The sequence below is a fragment of the Neofelis nebulosa genome, chromosome 10 (assembly GCF_028018385.1).
Source record: "Neofelis nebulosa isolate mNeoNeb1 chromosome 10, mNeoNeb1.pri, whole genome shotgun sequence".
Lineage (NCBI taxonomy): Eukaryota > Metazoa > Chordata > Mammalia > Carnivora > Felidae > Neofelis > Neofelis nebulosa.
The window spans coordinates 54927518-54950458 of record NC_080791.1 but is presented as its reverse complement, the minus strand read 5'-3'; the positions used below and the strand labels follow the sequence as shown (position 1 = coordinate 54950458).

General features: G+C 39.6%; 1 protein-coding gene across 6 annotated transcripts in view; it reads right to left on the bottom strand.

The window, feature by feature from the left end:
• Positions 1 to 22444, bottom strand: part of GDPD4 (glycerophosphodiester phosphodiesterase domain containing 4) — a 177868-nt gene extending 155424 nt beyond the window's left edge. For 5 of the 6 annotated variants that reach the window (XM_058687680.1, XM_058687682.1, XM_058687677.1 and 2 more), the window contains exons 1-2: positions 22320 to 22444; positions 4168 to 4370 (exon numbers count right to left, since the gene is read on the bottom strand). In XM_058687680.1, the coding sequence (XP_058543663.1) occupies positions 4168 to 4356 (189 nt within the window). In that variant the 5' untranslated portion in view covers positions 4357 to 4370; positions 22320 to 22444. The other variant, XM_058687678.1, reaches the window with a different exon arrangement.
• Positions 22445 to 22941: the final 497 nt, after the last annotated feature.

Genomic DNA, 22941 nt, shown 5'->3' with positions numbered 1-22941 from the left:
TTGCAGAAGAGCTAAAACTCAGAGAGGTAAAGTAATTGACTTAAGGTCACACACCCAAAAAGTGGCAGGGTCACTGCCTAGATCTCTGAGCCTAAAGCCAGGATGGAGGATATCCTTACGGAGGAGGTGTTCAAACAGCCTTGAAGGCAACCCCTACAGTGAAAGTCACATCACAAACCAGCCATACCAGAGGTTGCCAAGCCCCTCCTAGGAATATTAGGTTTGGGTTGCTACCTGAGTTATAATCTTAACATTTATGTATCATGTGGGTAAGAAATTTTGCCTTTAATCTGTAATCTTTAATCTGGACAAATTAATCTCTGCCCTGTCTATATTATGGTATTATTGTGAAAAGTAAAAATAAAGAAATTAAATTGAAAATGTAGAAATGATATTCTAAAAAGATGAGAGATATTACAGCTATCAACGTACACTTTCTAAGTTTAGGAGGATGAAGAGTACAGGATCTTTGCCTCAGGTCTTATATTCATGCTCTACTAAACCTTGTATGGACCTTTAAAAACATGTATCAGATAATGTCATTCCCCTGCTCAAAATGCGCCAGAGCAAACTGCCTGACGTGGCCCATGAGATCCTCCATGGAGGATCCTGTCCACCCCTGACCTCATCCCTTGTCCACCCTGACCTCATCCCATTCTGTACACTCTATTTCTGAACTCCAACTACAGTGGCTTTCTTTTTGTCTCTAGAACATGACCAAATTTGTTTCCACCTCAAGAGCTTCATACTTTCTGGTCCTTTTGCCTGGAAAACTTTTGCCCCCAGATGTATACGTGGCTAACTCTACCTCTCTATTCAGGAGATAGCTCACATGACACATTTTCAAAGAGGTCTTCTCTAACCATTCTCCCATCCCAGGTTCTAACACATTTTCCTATTTATTATCTTCAAAGCTCTTATCACCACCTGAAATCATCTTTCTTCATTTATTATTAACTAACTCATCCCCCTAGATTGTAAGCTGCAGGAGGGCTGAGGCCTTAGTTGTCTTATTCACTGTGGCACATAGTAAGTGTTCCACAAACTTGTTTTTATTGGATAAATCCATTTCCTTATAATAGATTCTCACTGTTGCCACTCTTGCTCAATCATTTTCAAAGTCTCCCCATAGTTTACAAGAGAAAGTTCAAACACTTCAGCTTGACACAAAGATGTTTCATAATCTGATCAAAATATTCCTTTCCAACCCTGCTTACCATTGTTTTACATGTCCCTAATCAACACTGGAAATTTGTTTTTCCCTAAACACACCACTGTGCTTCTCTATCCCTTGACGTCTGACCACCTCATTCCCTTTACCCACAATCCCTTGTACCAATATTTCTGTATGTGAAAGATCAGTTCCACAAGTCCATGGCTCCAAGGAGAGTAACAAAATAGCTAACATTTATTGAGTGCTAATTTTGTGCCAAGCACAATTCTAAGTGTTTCCCACATATTACCTCTTCCGTCCCCACAACAAATCCCATTGGTGGGTACCGTTATTACCATCTCCAATATTCTAATGAGGAATCTAAAGCACCAGATGTCAAGTAACTTGTCCAAGGTAACACAGTGGTAAAGCTCTAATTTGGAGATAGTCAGTGGTGAAGACAGGTAGTCTTTTCCCAAAACAAAAGATTTTAGGGTTTTTTTTCATTGTTCTTTTAATTTTTTAAAAATGTTTGTTTATTTTTTGAAGGACAGAGAGATAGAGTGCGAGCAGGGGAGGGGCAGAGAGAGAGGGAGACACAGAATCCAAAGCAGGCTCCAGGCTCTGAGCTGTCAACACAGAGCATGATGCTGGGCTTGAATCCATGGACCGTGAGATCATGACTGGAGCCAAAGTCAGATGCTTAACTGGCTGAGCTACCCAGGAGCCCCAAGATTTTAGTTCTTATGCTATATGCTATACTCCTTCCTCTGAGCAGAATGGAGCCTTGAGAATTATATAGGGACGCTAGGAATTATCTAGTTCAATTCCCTAGCAGTAAGGAGGCTCAGAGATCTCCCATAACCAGCCCAAGGGCAGAGTTGGAAATAGTACCCAAACCTTCTCCCAGGCTCTAGTCCAGAGATTTTTCTATTATACCACACTGCCTCAAATGTCACTCTTCCCATGAAGCTTCCCTTTCTCTTTCCTTTACTACATAGTAACTCTCATATAACTTACTACCTCATCCCTAGGTAATACATATCTGTTGAATCAATTTTCTCTTCTCCATTTTATCATCACTACTCTAATCCAGACCACCAACATCTCTTACCTTAAATACTGCTATTGCTTTCTCTTTGAAGGCAAAGACATCTCCCTCCCTATTTTGTACTTTCCGATGCATTCTCCACATGATCAAATAATTGTTCCAAAACATAGATCAGGCAACATTAGCTTAAAATCATTAGGGATTCTTTATCCCCTACATGGCAGAGGTCAAATTCTTCAAACCACACATCTGTCCCATCTCCCTCTCCAGCTTTGTTTCCCATCATTTCTCCATTTGTATCCTCTGTTCCACCTAAAATAAACCGTATACCAATGCCCCTTGACTCCTCCAATACCATTTCTTCTGCCATTCCCTAATCCTTACTTACCCAATTCTTAATCTCCTTCTAAATAAAGTTTCACCTTCTATATAAAGTTTTCAGCCCCTCCCTTGACACATGGAAGCATGTATGCATACACACATACATGATACTCTCAGTATTTTTTAATTTTTTTAATGTTTATTTTTGAGACAGAGAGAGAGAATGAGAACGAGCGGGGGAGGGGCAGAGAGAGAGGGAGACACACAATCCGAAGCAGGCTTCAGGTTCTGAGCTGTCAGCACAGAGCCCAACATGGGGCTTGAACCCACAAGATGTGAGATCATAACCTGAGCCAAAGTCGGGACACTTAACTGTGCCATAACCGACTGAGCCACGCAGGCACCCTGATACTCTCAGTATTTTGAGACTGCATGTATGCTTGTCTTTTCTGCCAGTAGACCATGAATTACTTGACAGCAGGAACCGTATCTAAGGTATTTCTGTTATTCCCAGTCACTAGTATATAAATTAGTGCTTAGAAGCTATAAGCTAGTATAATATCTGGGAAGGAAAGATAGAGGAGACAGAAGAATACTTCTAATCTAGGCAAGCCTCCCATTTCTACCCTTTTCCTAATATGTGCTCCCTATATATTAGGCATAAGAAATTAGTAATCTAACTGTTCACAATCTCAGACCCTAGGTGGGCCACGTCTACAAGTGCATGAAGGTACATGATATGGCCCTCCTCTTATCACTTCAGTGTGCTCATCATTTTGTCTCTTATATCAAATAGCCCACCAAAGAGTGCTAGCAGACAGCTTAGAGTTTAAAGAAAGAGGTCCTCAGAGCACCTGGGTGGCTCATTCAGTTAAGCATCCAGCTCTTGATTTGGGCTCAGGTCATGATCCAGGGTCATGGGATCAAGCCCTGCATCGGGCTCCATGCTGAGTGTGGAGCCTGCTTAAGATTCTCTCTCTCTCTCTCTCTCTCTCTCTCTCTCTCTCTCTCTCTCTCTCTTTCTCTCCCTCTCTCTCTCTCTCTCTCTCCTCCTCTGCCCCTCTCCCCTATTCACATGTGCTCTCTCTCTCTCTCTCAAATAAAATAAATAAATAAATAAAGAGGCCCTCAATGAGGCTAGGCCACATGCCACCATTCAGCCTTACTGAAGTTTTTCATTAGGGAAAATCAGGCATTAGCCTGACCAGTAATAAAGGACTACCTTGTTTTCCACTTGCTGTTCACCCCCCCCCCCCATTAAGCATAGCTCCTTTGGGAAACTCACAGTGAAGAAAGAATTAAAGATTTAGGCATTCCTGTAATTCCTAGTCAAAAACATCTAATTGTATCTAAACTTCATTTTTTCTTAAAGCTCACTAAATGAATAAAAGCAAAAACAAATGAATGATATCAAAGAGGTTGTAAGAAAAAGGAGAAGAACAAAAGTGAAAGAGGAAGAAAACAAGCATACATTTCTGTAAGGTTAACTTTGGCTCCAGAATTGTGGCAGGCTTTTTGTCAAAGAACCAGGACTATCATGCCCAGTCCTGGAGAACCTAATGAGCACTTATGGGGGCAGCGACCAGTCCATGTTCCCTACATCTGAGAAAGTATAGTCCAGCTCCTTCCCATCTCTCTGTACCCAAGAGCAGCAGCAGGGTCCAGGTCTAGATTTTTTCTCCTGCTTGATTTGCCACTCGCAGGTGTAGCAACCAGTAATTAAGGTGATATAGCATTGTCGGTTGCAGGTGCATATGATCCATGGATTATGCTTTTTCAGACTTCTTTCCTGCTGCCTCCCAGGCTCAATCCTGTTGGCCTTTTTAAGCATGGTTCACCCTTCTTCTGCAATGACAAATAAAACACAATTAGGATCTTCAAATGTTTCCTACCTCACTGTTCTATAGAAAATTCCATCAAAAATAGATAAATTTTAAAAGTTTATAATCTAGGATAATGTACTGGAGTTGGTACAGATGAGTAGAGCTTCACCCTACCTTTCCCACTAATTTGTTGAGTATTTACTGCAGTCATGTACCATTCGAAGTTTAGTTTTCTCATCTCTAAAATGGGACCATAATCTCTGTCCTAGACAACTAATAAATGCTAAAAGCATCAAATTAGGTAACATACACAAATGTGTTTTTTTCAACTGTAATATGCTTTTGAAATAACTTGAGAACTTAAGAGGCATAGGTGAGGTAAGTGAAAAATTTAATCGACCACTAAGTGACTCAGATATACAGCTGCCTGCCCCTTCCCTTTTGCTCCTCTCCCCTATGGAATTAGTTAGGGATAGCCTCAATTTAAATGATGGAATATCAAAATAAGAATAGCTGAAATAAGACAAGTTTATTTTTTCTTTGGCCAACAAAAATGCTTCAACTGTTATGTGGTATATGGCTTCACAATGTCATTAGGAACCCATACATCTTCCAACCTGATATTCCACTACAGCACAGGGCTTCCTTCTCAGGGTCCAAAATGGTTGCTCAAGCTACATCAACTAGGAGAAAGGAAGAAGAACAAAGAAGGATGCTCCCCCTTATTTTAAGGACAATTACAGAAGTTGAACATGACATTTCAGGGGGTTTTGAAAGAAAAGAAAAAAGAAAAGAGAGGAAGGAAGAAAAATATTGAGGGATGTCTTGTCGTCTCTACTGAGTTTTCTCACCCTACTGTGATAGGGTGATAGACTTTAAGAGAATGTGTGGAATTAGGGGGAAAATAAAAGTATTTAAAAATAAAAAACCAAGTCTTAAAGGGCCTAATCCCAGGAGACTACTGTCTCCTGATCCTAGAGACTATTGTCTCTGTCCCTGAAAACTTTCTGTAGTGCTCCACTGTGTTTTTCTGTGAAAAGCAATGTTGTAGTTAAGAGTGTTATAGTTCAGAGCGCATAGTCTGAATGGACTGGAGTAACCCTTCCACCTTAAGTACCAAAAAAACTGGGGTAAATATGAAAGAACAGTTTTCTCACAGTTGACAACAGGCAGTGAAGGACAGCAATCCTTGAGAGAGAAGAAACAAAGGAAGTGAGTATTGTAAATGCCCCATTTACAATCTGCCTAGTTTCCAGGATGAAGCGCCGGACGTGAGAATGTATGTGGATCCTGGCAGTATCCCTGAACTGAGTGGACAGAAATGGAAGTCTGGCGAGGTAAAAGTTCCCCCCCTCCATGTTTTTTCCTTGATTCTCCAACTGAATACTAATCAGTACATGCTTGTGAAGAAATTACCCGAAGCGAGGGACAGAACCTCACAAAAGGAGGTGGTTACACAATGTTTATAACTCACAAAAGGCTGGGAATAGTTGACGTTTCCACCAGAAGAGAAAAACCTTCTAATATACAAAGAACTATGAAGCATACTTGGAAGGGTACTGCCTCAATAGTGGGAAACAATTAGGCCTTATTTTATTAAAGGCTACTATGGCCTAACTAAACAAAGCTTAGAGGTGAGCTTCAAAAGAATCAAAATGTTTCCAAGTAACTTGGCTATGTTCTGAAACAAAGATCAGAATTTAAAAAACCAAATACAAGAATTAGCCAACAAAACAAAATTCTTAATGCCCAGCATTCAATCAAAATTTACCAGGAATATAAAAAAGTAAGAGAATGTACCCATATGGAGGAAAAAAAAGAGCCAAGCAACAACTCAGAAAGGTCTCAGATGACAGAATTAGTAGGGAAGGACAACAAACATTTTTACAACTGTATTTAATACATTCAAGACAGTAGAGGAAAACAAGCATGTAAGATATTTTTTTTTAATTTTTCTTAACGTTTATTTATTTTTCAACGTTTTTTTTTTTTTTATTTATTTTTGGGACAGAGAGAGACAGAGCATGAACGGGGAAGGGGCAGAGAGAGAGGGAGACACACAGAATTGGAAACAGGCTCCAGGCTCCGAGCCATCAGCCCAGAGCCTGACGCGGGGCTCGAACTCACAGACCGCGAGATCGTGACCTGGCTGAAGTCGGACGCTTAACCGACTGCGCCACCCAGGCGCCCCAATTTATTTTTGAGACAGAGAGAGACAGAGCATGAACGGGGGAGGGTCAGAGAGAAGGAGACACAGAATCTGAAACAGGCTCCAGGCTCTGAGCTGTCAGCACAGAGCCTGACGCGGGGCTCAAACTCACGGACCGCGAGATTGTGACCTGAGCCGAAGTCGGCCGCTTAACCGACTGAGCCACCCAGGCGCCCCAAGCATGTAAGATATTTTTAAAAGACGTAACGTGAACTTCTAGGGATGAAAGATCTAATATCTAGGATGAAAATATACTGCAAGGATTAACAGCAGATTAGACACTCAAAAAGAAAAGATTAGAGAACTTGAGAATTTCTTTTAAATGAAGAGATCAACTGTGAGCTTCAGAACAACTATAAGCAGTCTGATATAAATGTGCCTGGAGTCCCTGAAGAAAAGGAAAAGAGAAAGCAAGGGATAAACACAATAGCTGAAGAATTAATGGCAGAAATTTCCAAATTTGATAAAAACTATAAACCTATAGACCCAAGAAGCACAACAAACCTCAAGGAGAAGGCACATACAGCAAACCACAAGACACATCATAATCAAGATGTTTAAAAACACTACTAAGGAGAAAAATCTCTCAATTAGCCAGAGGAAAAAAACATATTACATGTAGAGGAACAAAGATAAGAATGACTTTTTGACATTTTTTCAACAAAAATAATTTCTTGTTGCAAACAATATAGGCCAGAAGACAGTGGAGCAACACCTAACCAAACAAAACATGTTAAGCTAGAATTCAGCACTTGGCATAAACAGTCTTAAAAAAACAAAAGGAAAACAAATACCTTTTCAGATATTCAAAACTGGGACTAGAAGAATGAATCACCAGCTGACTTATACTACAAGAAATGTTAAAGCCATACAGCATAAAGGAAAAAGGTATCAGGTGAAAATGCACATTTACATAAAGAAATGAGGTACACCGGAAATACTAAATATATGGGTGATATAATATTTTTCTTATTTACAAAATTACTTCAGAAGATAATTGAGGCAAAAACAATAATGATTAACACTGCAGCTTGTAACAATTATAGAAATAAAATGTACGACAACAATGGTTCAAAGGCCAGGAGAAGGGAAATTAAAGTGTAGTGTTATTCAATTCTCATACTATTGCATACATCACAAAGTAACCTCTGGGAAAAGGTGTATGTATATAATAAGTTAACAAAGAAGATAAAATGAAATCATAAATTTGGATCAATCAAAAAGACAGCAAGAAAAAGGTGAAAAAGGAACAGAGAACAGGAGAACAAATAGAAAGCAAGTAGTAAATGCCAAATTTAAACTTAAATATACCAGTAATTCCTATCCAGGTAAACAGACTAAATGCTCCAATTAAAAAAAGACATTAAAAATTGTCTAACCAGGGGCACCTGGGTGGCTCAGTTGGTTGGGCATCCAACTTGATTTCAGCTTAGGTCGTGATCTTATGGTCATGGGATCGAGCCCTGCATCAGGCTCTGTGCTGAGCATGGAACCTGCTTGGGATTCTCTCTCTCCTCTCTCTGCCCCTACCCAATTCACGTATGTACACTCTCTCTTTCTCTCTCAAAATAAATAAGAATTAAAAAAAGATTGTCTAACTGGATTAAAATAACAGAGCCCAATCATATGCTCCTTACAAGAGTTTACTTTATTGATACAGAAGAAAAAAGAATGGAAAAATATACACTTTGTATATATATCAATGTCCCCTTACCAGGATATTGTCATGTACCAACCAAAGACAAAACCCCAATCACATGTAACAATAAGCATTTCCTGCTCACACATCTAAGCTGATCAGCTATGTGTTCTGCTGATCTAGAATGGCCTCACCAAGTATGCCTGGGGTAACTTGGCTCCCCTCCATGTGTCACTCAACCAGGTTGGCCTGAGTATATTCTCATGGTGGTGGAAGTTGTCCAAGAAAGTAAGTCTTAACATGCAAGCCCATTTCAAGCCTCTGCTTCAAAGGATGTCCTCAAGTCAAAGTCAGAAACAGAGTAGGTCAACTCATAGGATGAGGGCACTGAAAAGTTACAAGGCAAAGAGTATGAACACAAAAGGTGTAACTAAAGGAAGGGTAACAAGTGGAGCCAAATAATACAATCTACCTCACTAGTTACCAGCAGATCAAAAGACCTTGAGGCAAAAGCATTACCAGAGACAAAGAAGGACATTTCATAATGATGAAAAATGACTTGGAAAATAATTTTCAATTTATAGGCACCCAATCGCATGGTCTCTAAAAGAGAAATGGAGAAATCCACAATCATGGTGGGAAATTTAGCATACTTCTCTCAATAAAAAATATAATAAGCAAAGAAGTTTATAAGGATATGAAGATTTTAACAACCTGATTAACAAACTAAGCTTAATGTTTATAGAACACTATACTCAATGACTGCAGAATGTACATTATTTTCAATGTGAAATGAAACATTTATTGAAATTCATATATTGAACCACACAACTGTTTTTAATAAGCTTCTAAGAACTGAAATCTTAAGAGTATATTTTCTGACTATAGTGCAATTCAGCCAGAAATCAATAAGCAAAAGAAAAGTACAAAAATCCACATTTGGGAATTAAACACTATATTTATAAAAACCCATGGGTCAAAAGAAAACAATCACAATGTAAATAAGAAAAAAGTCTGAACTGGTTGATGATGAAACTGTGATGAAACTACATGAGTTTGGAGTTAAGATGGCGGAGGAGCAGGGAGAGCCTAAGCTTGTCTCATCCCTTGAACACAGCTAGTTATCAAATCATTCTGAACATCAAAGAAATCAATCAGAGGTCTGAATGAACAAAAACTGTAAGACTACATGTAGAAAAGGGACCACTATTTGGAAGGTAGGAGATGCAGAGAGTTTACCAGGGGAGACATTGCTCTAGGTCCAGCTGCAGAGAGGAATCCAGCTTAAGGAGGCTACCACAAAGTAGTATAAGCAATGGAGCCCAAAATCTGAACTTTTAGCAGTCCTCTACCATGGGGGAAGTGCCTGGCTTAGAAGTGCTCAAGTAGTGAAGTGGGTTAGAATCCCAGGAGTGACAGCGTGGTCTGAGGATCCCATGGGTTACAAGACAGGTCATACCGACATGCTGTGCTGTTTCCAGGCATAAGAGAGGGGACTCACTCTGGCTGAGGGCTACAGGCAGAGGTGCCAGTTTTCTGTTCGTTTTGAAATAAACCCTGAACAGCTGAGCAGTAGTTCCACTGCTTTTTTCCCACAGCAAGCAAAAGCGTGGTAAGACCCTCCCCCAGAGGAACAGAGGAAAATTTGGACTTTTGAAACCCAGTCATGCACCTGAGATTAAAAAGCCTGGACAAAAGCTGGGTGAATGCAGTCTGAAAGAAACTGGGGATAGAAGAGGGGTGATTAATTGCTCTTCTGTGAGGTTTCCCTGGAGTTGGGGGGGGGGGCGTGAACTTTCAGGTCCAGGACTATAGAGCCGGGCTCCACCATATTCATTCCACCCTTTAAAGGTGAAAGCCTCCAGGGAGCAAAGCAGTGCACCCTAGAGGAGGACGGAGCCGCTTAAATCAAATCCCAACTCCTGCACCCCAGAGGCAAATTTCTACTGAAACAAGTCAACCTGAGCATTAGCACCACAGGCCTCTCCCCAGAAAACCAGCACAAACAACTCCCTTGCACCAAGTCTGCAGGTCATAGTGCTACAAAGCTTCAGCTCCAGGGGAAACAGGATCTAACTTCCTTTTACTTTCATTCTTTATTTATTTTTTATTTTATTTTCTTATTTTTTAATTCCTTTTACTTTTTACTATTACTTTTAATTTATATACATATTCCTTTATTTTTTATTTTATTGGTTTTGTTTTATTTGATTTGAATTTTGGATCTGGAGTCTTTTAACAAGCAGACCAAAACACACCCTGGATCTAGTCTTTCTGTGTTTTTATTGTTATTGTTTCTTTGTTTTTTGTTTGTAATTTTGCTTGTTGGTTGATTTTTCTATTCCTTCTTTGCTCTTCTCTTCTCTGGACAAAAATGACAACATAGAGAAACTTACCCCGAAAGAAAGAAAAGGCAATAGAACTGATGGACAGGGATTTAATCAACTATAAAAGTAAGATGTCTGAACTAGAATTTAAAACCATGGTTATAAGAATACAAGCTGGGTTGGAAAAAAACATAGAAAACACCAGAGAATCCATTTCTGCGGAGATAAAAGAACTAAAATCTAGTCAGGTCGAAATTAAAAATACGGTTTTTCAGGAGTGAAGATGGTGGCATAGGAGGACACTGGGCTCACCTCGTCCCGCTGATCACTTAGATTCCACCCACATCAGCCTAAATAACCCAGAAAACCGCCAGAAGACTAGCAGAACGGACTCTCCGGAGCCAAGTGTAGACAAGAGGCCCACGGAAGAAGGTAGGAAGCGCAGAGAGGTGGTGCGCGCTACATGGACTGGCGGGAGGGAGCCGGGCAGCAGAGGGGCAGCCTGCCTACCAAGGCAGAGCCCCCGAGTCTGGCTTGCAAAAGTGGAGGGGCCGGACTCCATGAGTTCTGACAGACAGCGGGACTTAACATCTGGAATGTTAAAAGTCAACAGCTCTGCTCAGAGAGCAGGAGGGTGAAGGGACACCGGGAGGGAGAGGTGTTGAGCCCCAGAAGACAGAGCTCAGCCGGGCAGGGAACAAAGGCACTGGCAAGCACCATCTCCCTCTCCCACCCCACAAAAGCCGAAATCCCAAAGGGAACCAGTTCCCGTCACCAAACTTGCTTGCACTGCACAAACACCCAACGCTCCATGGGTCTGCCTCCCTCCCAGTGCTGCAGGACCCCTCCCACAGGGGACCACTACAGCAAAGTGAGCTGAGCTTGCCCCTCCTGACCCTGTGCACCTTGCAGATCCACCCCGGCTAATACGCCAGATCCCATCAAAGCGGCACCACAAGCCTGGCAGTGTGCAAGTAGCCCAGACAGGGGCCACACCACTCCACAGTGAGTCCTGCCCCTGGGAGAGGGGACGATAGGTACACACCAATCTGACTGTGGCCCCAGTGGTGGGCTGGGGGCAGACATCAGGTATGACTGCGTCCCTGCCCACCAACACAAGTTATTCCAGACAGCACAGGGGAAGTGCCCTGTAGTTCCGCGCCACTCCAGGGACTATCCAAAATGACGAAACGGAAGAATTCTCCTCAAAAGAAACTCCAGGAAGTAGCGACAGCTAACGAATTGATCAAAAACTATTTAAGCAATATAACGGAACAAGAATTTAGAATAAGAGTCATAAAATTAATCACTGGGCTTGAAAAAAGTATAGAGAACAGCAGAGAATCTATTGCTACAGAGATCAAGGGACTAAGAAATAGTCGTGAGGAGATAAAAAATGCTATAAATGAGGTGCAAAATAAAATGGAGGCAACCACAGCTTGGACTGAAGAGGCAGAGGAGAGAATAGGTGAGTTAGAAGATAAAATTATGGAAAAAGAAGCTGAGAAAAAGAGAGATAAAAAAAATCCAGAAGTATGAGGGGAGAATTAGAGAACTAAGTGATGCAATCAAATGGAACAATATCCATATCATAGGAATTCCAGAAGAAGAAGAGAGAGAGAAAGGGACTGAAGGTGTACTTGAACAAATCATAGCCAAGAACTTCCCTGATCTGGGGAAGGAAAAAGGCATTGAAATCCAAGAGGCACAGAGAACTCCCTTCAGACATAACTTGAATCAATCTTCTGCATGACATTATCATAGTGAAGCTGACAAAATACAAGGATAAAGAGAAAATTCGACAGCAGCTAGGGATAAATAGGCCCTAACTTATAAAGGGAGACCCATAAGACTAGTGGCAGATCTATCTACTGAAACTTGGCAGGCCAGAAAGGAATGGCAGGAAATCTTCAATGTGATGAACAGAAAAAAATATGCAGCCAAGAATCCTTTATCCAGCAAGTCTGTCATTCAGAATAGGAGAGATAAAGGTCATCCCAAACAAACAAAAACTGAAGGAATTCATCATCACTAAACCAGCCCTACAAGAGATCCTAAGGGTGATTCTGTGAGTGAAATGCTGCAAGGACCACAAAGTACCAGAGACATCACTACAAGCATGAAACCTACAGACGTCACAATGACTCTAAACCCGTATCCTTCAATAACAACACTGAATGTAAATGAACTAAATGCTCCAATCAAAAGACACAGGGTATCAGAATGGATAAAAAAAAACCAAGACCCATCTATTTGCTGTCTACAAGAGACTCATTTTAGACCTGAGACACCTTCAGATTGAAAGTGAAGGGATGGAGAACTATCTATCATGCTACTGGAACTCAAAAGAAAGCTGGAGTAGCCATACTTATATCAGACAAACTAGACTTTAAATTAAAGGCTGTAAGAAGAGATAAAGAAGGACATTATATAATAATTACAGGGTCTATCCATCAGGAAGAGCTAACAATTATAAATGTTTATGTGTTGAATACGGGAGCCCCAAATATATAAAACAATTAATCACAAACATAAGCAACCTTATTGATAAGAATGTGGTAACTGCAGGGGACTTTAGTACCCCACTTACAACAATGGATAGATCATCTAGACACAGGATCAATAAAGAAACAAGGGCCCTGAATGATACATTGGATCAGATGGACGTGACAGATATATTTAGAACTCTGCATCCCAAAGCAACAGAATATACTTTCTTCTCGAGTGCACATGGAACATTCTCCAAGATCACATACTGGCTCACAAAACAGCCCTTCATAAGTATAAAAGAACTGAGATCATACCATGTACACTTTCAGACCACAATGCTATGAAACTTGAAATCAACCACAGGAAAAAGTCTGGAAAACCTACAAAAGCATGGAGGTTAAAGAACACCCTACTAAAGAACGAATGGGTCAACCAGGCAATTAGAGAAGAAGTTAAAAAATATATGGAAACAAATGAAAATGAAAATACAACAATCCAAACGCTTTGGGATGCAGCAAAGGCAGTCCTGAGAGGAAAATACATTGCAATCCAGCCCTATCTCAAGAAACATGAAAAATCCCAAACACAAAATCTAACAGCACACTTAAAGGAAATAGAAGCAGAACAACAAAGCACCCCAAACCCAGCGTAAGAAGAGAAATAATAAAGATCAGAGCAGAAATAAACAATATAGAAACTAAAAAAAATCGTAGAGTAGATCAATGAAACCAAGAGTTGTTTTTTTGAAAAAATAAACAAAATTGATAAACCTCTAGCCAGGCTTCTCAAAAAGAAAAGGGAGATGACCCAACTAAATAAAATTATGAATGAAAATGGAATTATTACAACCAATCCCTCAGAAATACAAGCAATTATCAGGGAATACTATGAAAAATTATAGACCAACAAACTAGACAACCTGGAAGAAATGGACAAATTCCTCAACTCCCACACACTTCCAAAACTCAAACGGAAAGAAATAGAAAATTTGAACAGACCCATAACTAGTGAAGAAATTGAATTATTTATCAAAAATCTTCCAACAAGTAAGATTCCTGGGACAAATAGTTTCTGAGGGGAATTCTACCAGACATTTAAAGCAGAGATAATACCTATCCTTCTCAAGCTGGTCCAAAAAATAGAAAGGGAAGGAAAACTTCCAGACTCATTCTATGAAGCCAGCATTACTTTGATTCCTAAACCAGACAGAGACCCAGTAAAAAAAGAGGCTAACATCTCTGATGAATGTGGATGCAAAAATTCTCAACAAGATACTAGCAAATGGAATTCAACAGAATATAAAAAGAATTATTCACCATAATCTTGTGGGATTCTTTCCTGGGCTACAGGGCTGGTTCAATATTCGCAAATCAATCGACATGATACCTCATTAATAGAAGAAAGGATAAGAACCATATGATCCTTTCAATAGATGCAAAAAAGGCATTTAACAAAATACAGCATCCTTTCTTAATATAAACCCTCGAGAAAGTCAGGATAGAAGAAACATACTTAAACATCATAAAAACCATTTATGAAAATCCCACAGCTAATACCATAATCAATGAGGAAAAACTGAGAGCTCTCCCCCTGAGATCAGGAACATGACAGGGATGTCCACTCTCACCACTGTTGTTTAACATAGTGTTGGAAGCCCTGGCATCAGCAATCAGACAACAAAAGGAAATCAAAAGCATCGAAATTGGCAAAGATGAAGTCAAACTTTCACTCTTCGCAGACGACATGATACTCTACACGGAAAACCCGACAGACTCCACCAAAAGTCTGCTATAACTAATACATGAATTCAGCCAAGTTACAGTGTATAAAATCAACGTACAGAAGTCAGTTGCATTTTTATATACCAATAATGAAGCAACAGAAAGACAAATAAAGAATCTGATCCCATACACTTGCACCAAGAATTATAAAATACCTAGGAATAAACCTAACCAAAGACGTAAAAGATCTTTATGCTGAAAACTATAGAAAGCTTATGAAGGAAACTGAAGAAGATATAAAGAAATGGAAAAGCATTCTGTGCTCATGGATTGGAAGAAAAAAATTGTTAAAATGTCAATACTACCCAAAGCAGTCTACACATTCAATGCAATCCCAATCAAAATTGCACCAGCATTCTTCTCAAAGCTAGAACAAGCAGTCTTAAGATTTGTATGGAACCACAAATGACCCAGAATAGCCAAAGTAATATTGAAGAAGAAAACCAAAACGGGAGGCATCACAATCCCAGACTTTAGCCTCTATTACAAAGCTATAATCATCAAGACAGTATGGTACTGGCACAAAAACAGACAGATAGACCAATGGAATAGACTAGAGACTCCAGAATTGGACCCACAAATGTATGGCAAACTAATCTTTGACAAAGCAGGAAAGAATATCCAATGGAAAAAAAGACAGTCTAACAAATGGTGTTGGGAGAACTGGACAGCAACATGCAGAAGAATGAAACCAGACCACTTTCTTACACCATTCACAAAAATAAACTCAAAATGGATGAAGGACCTGAATGTGAGATAGGAAACCATCAAAACCCTAGAGGAGAAAGCAGGAAAAATCCTCTCTGACCTCAGCCACAGCAATTTCTTACTCAACACATCCCCAAAGGCAAGGGAATCAAAAGCAAAAATGAACTACTGGGACTTCATGAAGATAAAAAGCTTCTGCACTGCCAAGGAAATAATCAACAAAACTACAAGGCAACTGACGGAATGGGAAAAGATATTTGCAAATGACATATCAGATAAAGGGCTAGTATCCAAAATCTATAAAGAACTCACCAAACTCCACACCCAAAAAATAAATAACCCAGTGAAGAAATGGGCAGAAGACATGAATAGACACTTTTCTAAAGAAGATATCCAGATGGCCAAAAGACACATGAAAAGATGCTCAACGTCACTCCTCATCAGAGAAATAAAAATCAAAACCACACTGAGATACCACCTCATGCCAGTCATAGTGGCTAAAAGGAACAAATCAGGAGACTATAGATGTTGGAGAGGATGTGGAGAAACGGGAACCCTCTTGCACTGTTGGTGGGAATGCAAACCGGTGCAGCCGCTCTGGAAAATAATGTGGAGCTTCCTCAAAAAATTAAAAACAGATCTACCCTATGACCCAGCAATAGCACTGCTAGGAATTTACCCAAGGGATACAGGAGTGCTGATGCATAGGGGCACATGTACCCCAATGTTTATAGCTGCACTATCAACAATAGCCAAATTATGGAAAGAGCCTAAATGTCCATCAACTGACGAATGGATAAAGAAGATGTGGCTTATATATACAATGGAATACTACTTGGCAATGAAAAAGAATGAAATCTGGCATCTGTGGCAACCAGGATTGAACTGGAGGGTACTGTGCTAAGTGAAACAAGCCATACAGAGAAAGACAGATACCATATGTTTTCACTCATATGTGGATCCTGAGAAACTTAACAGAGAATCATGGGGGAGGGGAAGGAGAGGGAAGTTACAGAGAGGGAGGGAGACAAACCATAAGAGACTTAAATACTGAGAACAAACTAAGGGTTGATGGGAGTGGGGGGGAGGGGAAAATGGGTGATGCGCATTGAGGAGGGCACCTGATGGGATGAGCACCAGGTGTTGTATGGAAACCAATCTGACAATAAATTATATTTAATATAAAAAAAGAATTAATGGGTTAACCAGGAAAATAAAGAAAAAATTTAAAAATACATGGAAACAAATGAAAATGAAAACATGACAGTCAAACCCTTTGGGATGCAGCAAAGGCAGTCCTAAAGGTATGCTTTTTTTTTCTTTTTTTTTAAAGCACATTCCAATTCAGGCCTACTTCATGATGCTAGAAAGGTCCAGAACACACAACCTAACTTTACACCTAAGGGAGCTAGAAAAGGAACAGCAAATAAAGCCTAGATCAACAAGAAGGGAAATAATAAAGACTAGAGCAGAAATTAATGATATAGAAACAAATGAACAAACAAAAAACAGATCAATGAAACTAAGAGCTAGTTCTTTGAAAGTATAAAAAAAGGTGATAAATCCTGAGCCCGACTTATCAAAAAGAGAAAGGACCCAAATAGATAAAATCATGAATGGAAGAGGAGAGATCACAACCAACACCACAGAAATACAAATAATTATAAGAGATTATTATGAAAAATTATATGCCAACAAACTGGGCAACTGGAAGAAATGGACAAATTCCTAGAAACTCACAAATTACCAAAATTGAAACAGGAAGAAATAGAAATTTTAACAGACCCATAACCAGCAAAAACAATTAAACAGTAATCAAAAGTCTCCCAACAAACAAAAGTCCAGGGCCAGATGGCTTCCCAGGGAAATTTTACCAGACATTTAAAGAAGGGTTAATACCTATCCTTCTCAAACTGTTCTAAACAACAGAAATGGAAGGAAAACTTCCAAACTCATTCTACAAAGCCAGCATTACCTTGATTCTAAAACTAAAGACTCCACTAAAAAGAATTACAGGCCAGTATCTCTGATGAAGACAGACATAAAAATTCTCAACAAGATACTAGCAAATCGAATTCAACAGTATATTAAAAGAATTATTCACCACAATCAAGTGGAATTTATTCCTGGGCGCAGGGCTTGTTCAATATTCACAAATCAATCACATGATACACAACCTTAATAAAAGAAAGGATAAGAACCATACAATCCTGTCAATAGATGCAGAAAAAGCATTTGACAAAATACAGAATCTATTCTTGATAAAAACCCTTAACAAAGTAGGGATATAAGGAACACACCACCACATCGTAAAGGCCATGTACAAAAGACCCACAGCTAATATTATACTCAATGGGGAAAAACTGAGAGGCTTTCCCCTATAGTCGGGAACAAAACAAGAACATCCACTCTCCCCATTAATATTTCACATAGTATGAGAAGTCTTAGCCTCAGCAGTCAGACAACAAAAAGAAATAAGTGGCATCCAAATCACTAAGGAAGAAGTCAGACTTTCACTGTTTACAGACAACATGATACTCTATGTAGAAAACCAGAAAGACTCCACCAAAAAATTGCTAGAACTAAGACATGAAGTCAGCAAAATCTCAGGATATAAAATTAACATGCAGAAATCTGTTGCATTTATATACACCAAAAACGAAGCAGCAGAAAAAGAAATCAAGGAATCAATCCCATTTACAACTGCACCAAAAACAGTAAGATACCTAGAAATAAAACTAACCAAAGAGGTAAAGATCTGTACTCTGAAAACTACAAAGACTTAGTAAAGGTATTAAAGAGGACCCAAAGAAATGGAAAAGCATTCTATGTTCATGGATTGGAAGAACAATCATTGTTAAAATGTCTATTCTACCCAAAGTAATCTACACATTTAATGCAATCCCTATCAAAATACCACCAGCATTTTTCACAGAGCTAGAACAAACAATCCTAAAATTTGTATGGAACCACAGAAGACCCTGAATAGCCAAAGAAATACTGAAAAAGAAAAACAAAACTAGAGGAATCATGATTCTGGATTTCAAGCTATATTACAAAGCTGCAGTCATCAAGAGAGTATGGTACTGGCACAAAAACAGATACATAGATCAATGGAACAAAACAGAAAACCCAGAAATGGACCCATAACTCTATGGTCAACTCATCTTCAACAAAGCAGGGACGACTATCCAATGGAAAAAAGACAGTCTCTTCAACAAATGGTGTTGGGAAAACTGGACAGTGACATGCACAGGAAAGAAATTGGGTCACTTTGTTAAATCATACACAAAAAATAAATTCAAAATGGATGAAAGACTTAAATGTGACACAGGAAACCATCAAAATCCTAGAGAAGGACACAAGCAGCAACTTCTCTGACCTCAGCCAGAGCAACTTCTTACTAAGACACGTTGCTGAAGGCAAGGGAAACAAAAGCAAACATGAACTATTGGGACTTCATCAAGATAAAAAGCTTCTACACAATTAAAGAAACAATCAACAAAATTAAAAGGCAGCCTGTGGAATGGGAGAAGATATTTGCAAATGACATATCTAATACTGGGTTAGTATCCAAAACATATAAGCAACTTATCAAACTCAACATCCAAAAAACAATCCAGTTAAAAAATAGGCAGATGACATGAATAGACACTGTTCCAAAGAAGACATCCAGATGGCTAAGAGACACATGAAAAGATGCTCAACATCACTCATCATCAGGGAAATACAAATCAAAACCACAATGAGATACCACCTCACACTTATCAAAATGGCTAAAATTAACAACACAAGAAACAACCTGTGATGCAGAGAAAAGGAACCCTCTTGCACCCTTGGTGGGAATGCAAACTGGTATAGTCACTCTGCAGAATGGTATGAAGGTTCCTCAAAAAACTAAAAATAGAACTACTCTACAGTCCACCAGTTGCACTATTAGGTATTTTCCCAAAGGATACAAAAATACAGCTTCAAAGGGGTACATGCACCCTGATGTTTACAGCAGTATTATCAACAATAGCCAAACTATGGAGAGAGTCCAAATGTCCCCTGACTGACGAATGGATAAAGATGTGGTATATGTGTATGTGTATGTGTATATGTGTGTGTATGTGTGGGTATGTGTGTGTATATATATACACACACACATACCCACACATACAATGGAATATTAGCCATCAAAAAGAATGAAATGTTACCATTTGTAATGATGTGGATGGAGCTAGAATGTAATACGCTAAGCAAAATAAGTCAATCAGAGAAACACATATACCATATGATTTCATGCATCTGTGGAATTTAAGAAACAAAACAGATGAACATATGGGAAGGGGGGGTAACAGAAGAGAGAGAAACAAACCACAAAGTGACTCTTGATGATGGAGAACAAACTGAAGATTGATGGGGGTAGGTGGGTAGGTGGGCTAGTGGTGATGGGTACTAAGGAGGGCACATGTGATAAGCACTGGGTGTTGAATGTAACTGATGAATCACTGAATTCTACTCCTGAAACCAACATTGCACTGTATGTTAACTAACTAAATGTTAAATTAAACAAAAAAGAAAAAGAGAAAGAAAGAAAGAAAGAAAGAAAGAAAGAAAGAAAGAAAGAAAGAAAGAAAGACCCACCCTAGGGAGAAAAGCCAAGAGTTAATCAAGGAAAATTCCCTATTTTTTGGAATTGGGTGACTTGGCAATATTTTTCCAGCACAATTTTAGAATTACTATGGACCAGTAACTGCTTAGAGCCTCCCATTTCCCCCTTTTGAAATCATATCACAACTTTACTAGTTTCTGAAACCCTGAAATGAACATGATGCTGGCACTTGATAAGACTTCTGGCAGTGCTGGATTTGAAGTTACCATTATTTTGCTTTTGAGAGATATGTGTAACTGAAGCCATTAAGTGATCTGTAATAGATTGGTGACAAAAATGAGCTCATTTCTTTACCCCTTCCTTTGTCCATATCCTTCACAATGTGACTTTGAAGTCCTCTCATTAAAAAACGTCTATTTTCCTACTCTTTTAAGTTGATGTTGTGAATTGATGTGTCCAAGAGAATGTGGCAAATGATGTGCCAGTTGCGAACCTAGGCCTCAAGAGACCCTGTATGCTTATGCTCCCTCTTTTGGGAACCCATCATTCCTATTTGAAGAACTCCTAACAAGCCTGATGGAACGAGTACAAGAGTAACCACAGGGAGGAGAGCCCAGTTATAAAAGTCAAGTCTTGCCCTAGGCCACCATACAGGCAACCAGCCTAAAGCATATGAAAGAATTTAGTCAAGTTTAAGTGCAAGTTAGCAAGAACTACCTGCACAACTTTGCCCTAACAGGATGCAGAAATATATTCATGAACACTAATAAATGTTATTGTTTTAAGCCACTGAGTTTGAGGATGGCTTGTTATGCAATGATAGCCAACATGTAATAATCCTCTACCAATCTCAACTGCAAGCTAAGTAACAACCAAATCTTCAATAATTCTGGAATTAATTTCAACAATCCTCTCTTTAAGTAGGCCAGAACCCAAATTATCATTTTGGGTTCTTTCAACTTAAGATTTTGTTCTTAATGCCAATGCACAAAGGAGAGGATGAGATTTGGCAAAGTTAAGAGAAAACCCACTATTTACAACAGAAAAGTATCTGATTTTTACTTAAATGTTCCATGCATAAGTTCATAATGGCTCGATTTAAAAAGGATATAACCCAGAGAAAGAGAGATCAGTTGCTTTTAAGTTTTGGGAATGTGACCAGTTCTCTCTCAAATATGTACATATATCTCTAATCACGGAATTTCTTGAGCAAACAGCCTCCTATGTTAAAAAAAATCTAGACTTTTTTTAAATGTAAGGAGACAGATAATCTATAGTCTTCTAACATTTGCTATATGTCTGTGCGTGTGTTCAACATAATAAAAATTTACTATAATGAAGCTAAAAACAGAAGAAGAGAGTGAACTTGGTGTGAGCAGTTGCAAATATTGGTATGTCAAAGAAAGATCTTGTGAACAAAAGCTCTGTGACAGTGAGGGTGGTAAACTGCTCAAATACTGAGTAAAAGGCAGCATTTTAACCAGAATCATTACCACAACCATTTCCCACATGCCTACATATCCTTTGAATTCATTAATATTTAGGGAAAGATCAGTAAACATCGTTTCCCTTCCAAACATTCTGATTTCCAAACCCATACAGCCAACAGCCTGCTGAAATCTTCACTTGATTTCTCACAGACCTCTCAAAATTATCCCAAACTGAACCCCTGCTTTGCTCTCCCAAACCTATTCCTTTTCAAGACCATCCCCTCTCCGCAAAGGGCACCACTGTTCACCCGTTGCTTGAGTCAAACACCAGAGTGCGCTTGCCAGGTTTGACAAACTACAACAAGACTTAGGCTCCCTCCAAAAACAACTCAGAAACTGGACACAAGACAAGAAACAACTATTTTCAGATGTTGAACACAGGCAGCGTTCGGCTAGGATCGCCCAGAGAAACAAACGAGCTGAGCACTTCCTTCACACCTGTCGGGACTTAACGCACACGCCCACGACGGCCAGCCCTGGACGCCAGCCGAGCCACTGGGCCTACCCGGCTTGGTGCTCCTGTCGCCACCCGACTGGGACAGGTGGAAGCCCTCTGGTCTCAGCTTCCTCCCCTGAACACTGGGGTGATGGCAGCTCCAGGTTCACCAGACGTAATGAGCTGATTAGGTAAAAGTGCCTCAGGTTGGCTGCCAACTTGATAATATTAATGTAGTTTCCTACTCCTGGAGATGCTTAAGAGGTGGAGCTCAGAGCTGGACACGGTACTTACAGCGACTTCAAAGCCCCAAAAGCAAACGCGAACTCCCCACCGCAGACCAGCGTCTCTCAAGATGGACGCCTGGTTGAAGAAGGCAGTGGAGGCTGGCTGTGTGGGGTGGGCGTGGCCAGGGGCGTGGCCTTCGGTGCTCTATCAGCCCTGGAGGCTGAGTTTAAGGCACACCTGCAAACTTAGCTCTAAGCAATGCGTTTAAAATGTGTATTTAAAGTATCTTTCATTTTGCTTCTTTTAGAGATAACTTCGGGGCATTTGGGTGCCTTAGTAGGTTAAGCGAGGACACTGACAGCACAGGGGACTGCTTGGGATTCTCTCTCTCCCTCTCTCTCTGTCCCTCCCCTGCTTGCACTCTCTCTCTCTCTCTCTCTCTCTCTCTCTCTCAAAATAAATAAACTTTAAAAAAAAGAACTTCAGCGTAATTTTAGTTTTTGGTAATTATTTAGTTCAGGGATTAACTATTTTTTGTAGCCCAGTTATGTATAGATTGTCTTTTTTTAATTATTTTTTTCTTGTCTTTTTTTTCCTAACCTACTTCAAACAATGGGCCTGTTTTAGTTTTGTTTCTTTACTCTTTGATTCCTCCAGCTATTTCTCTAGCTCCGACCTCATTTCTAAG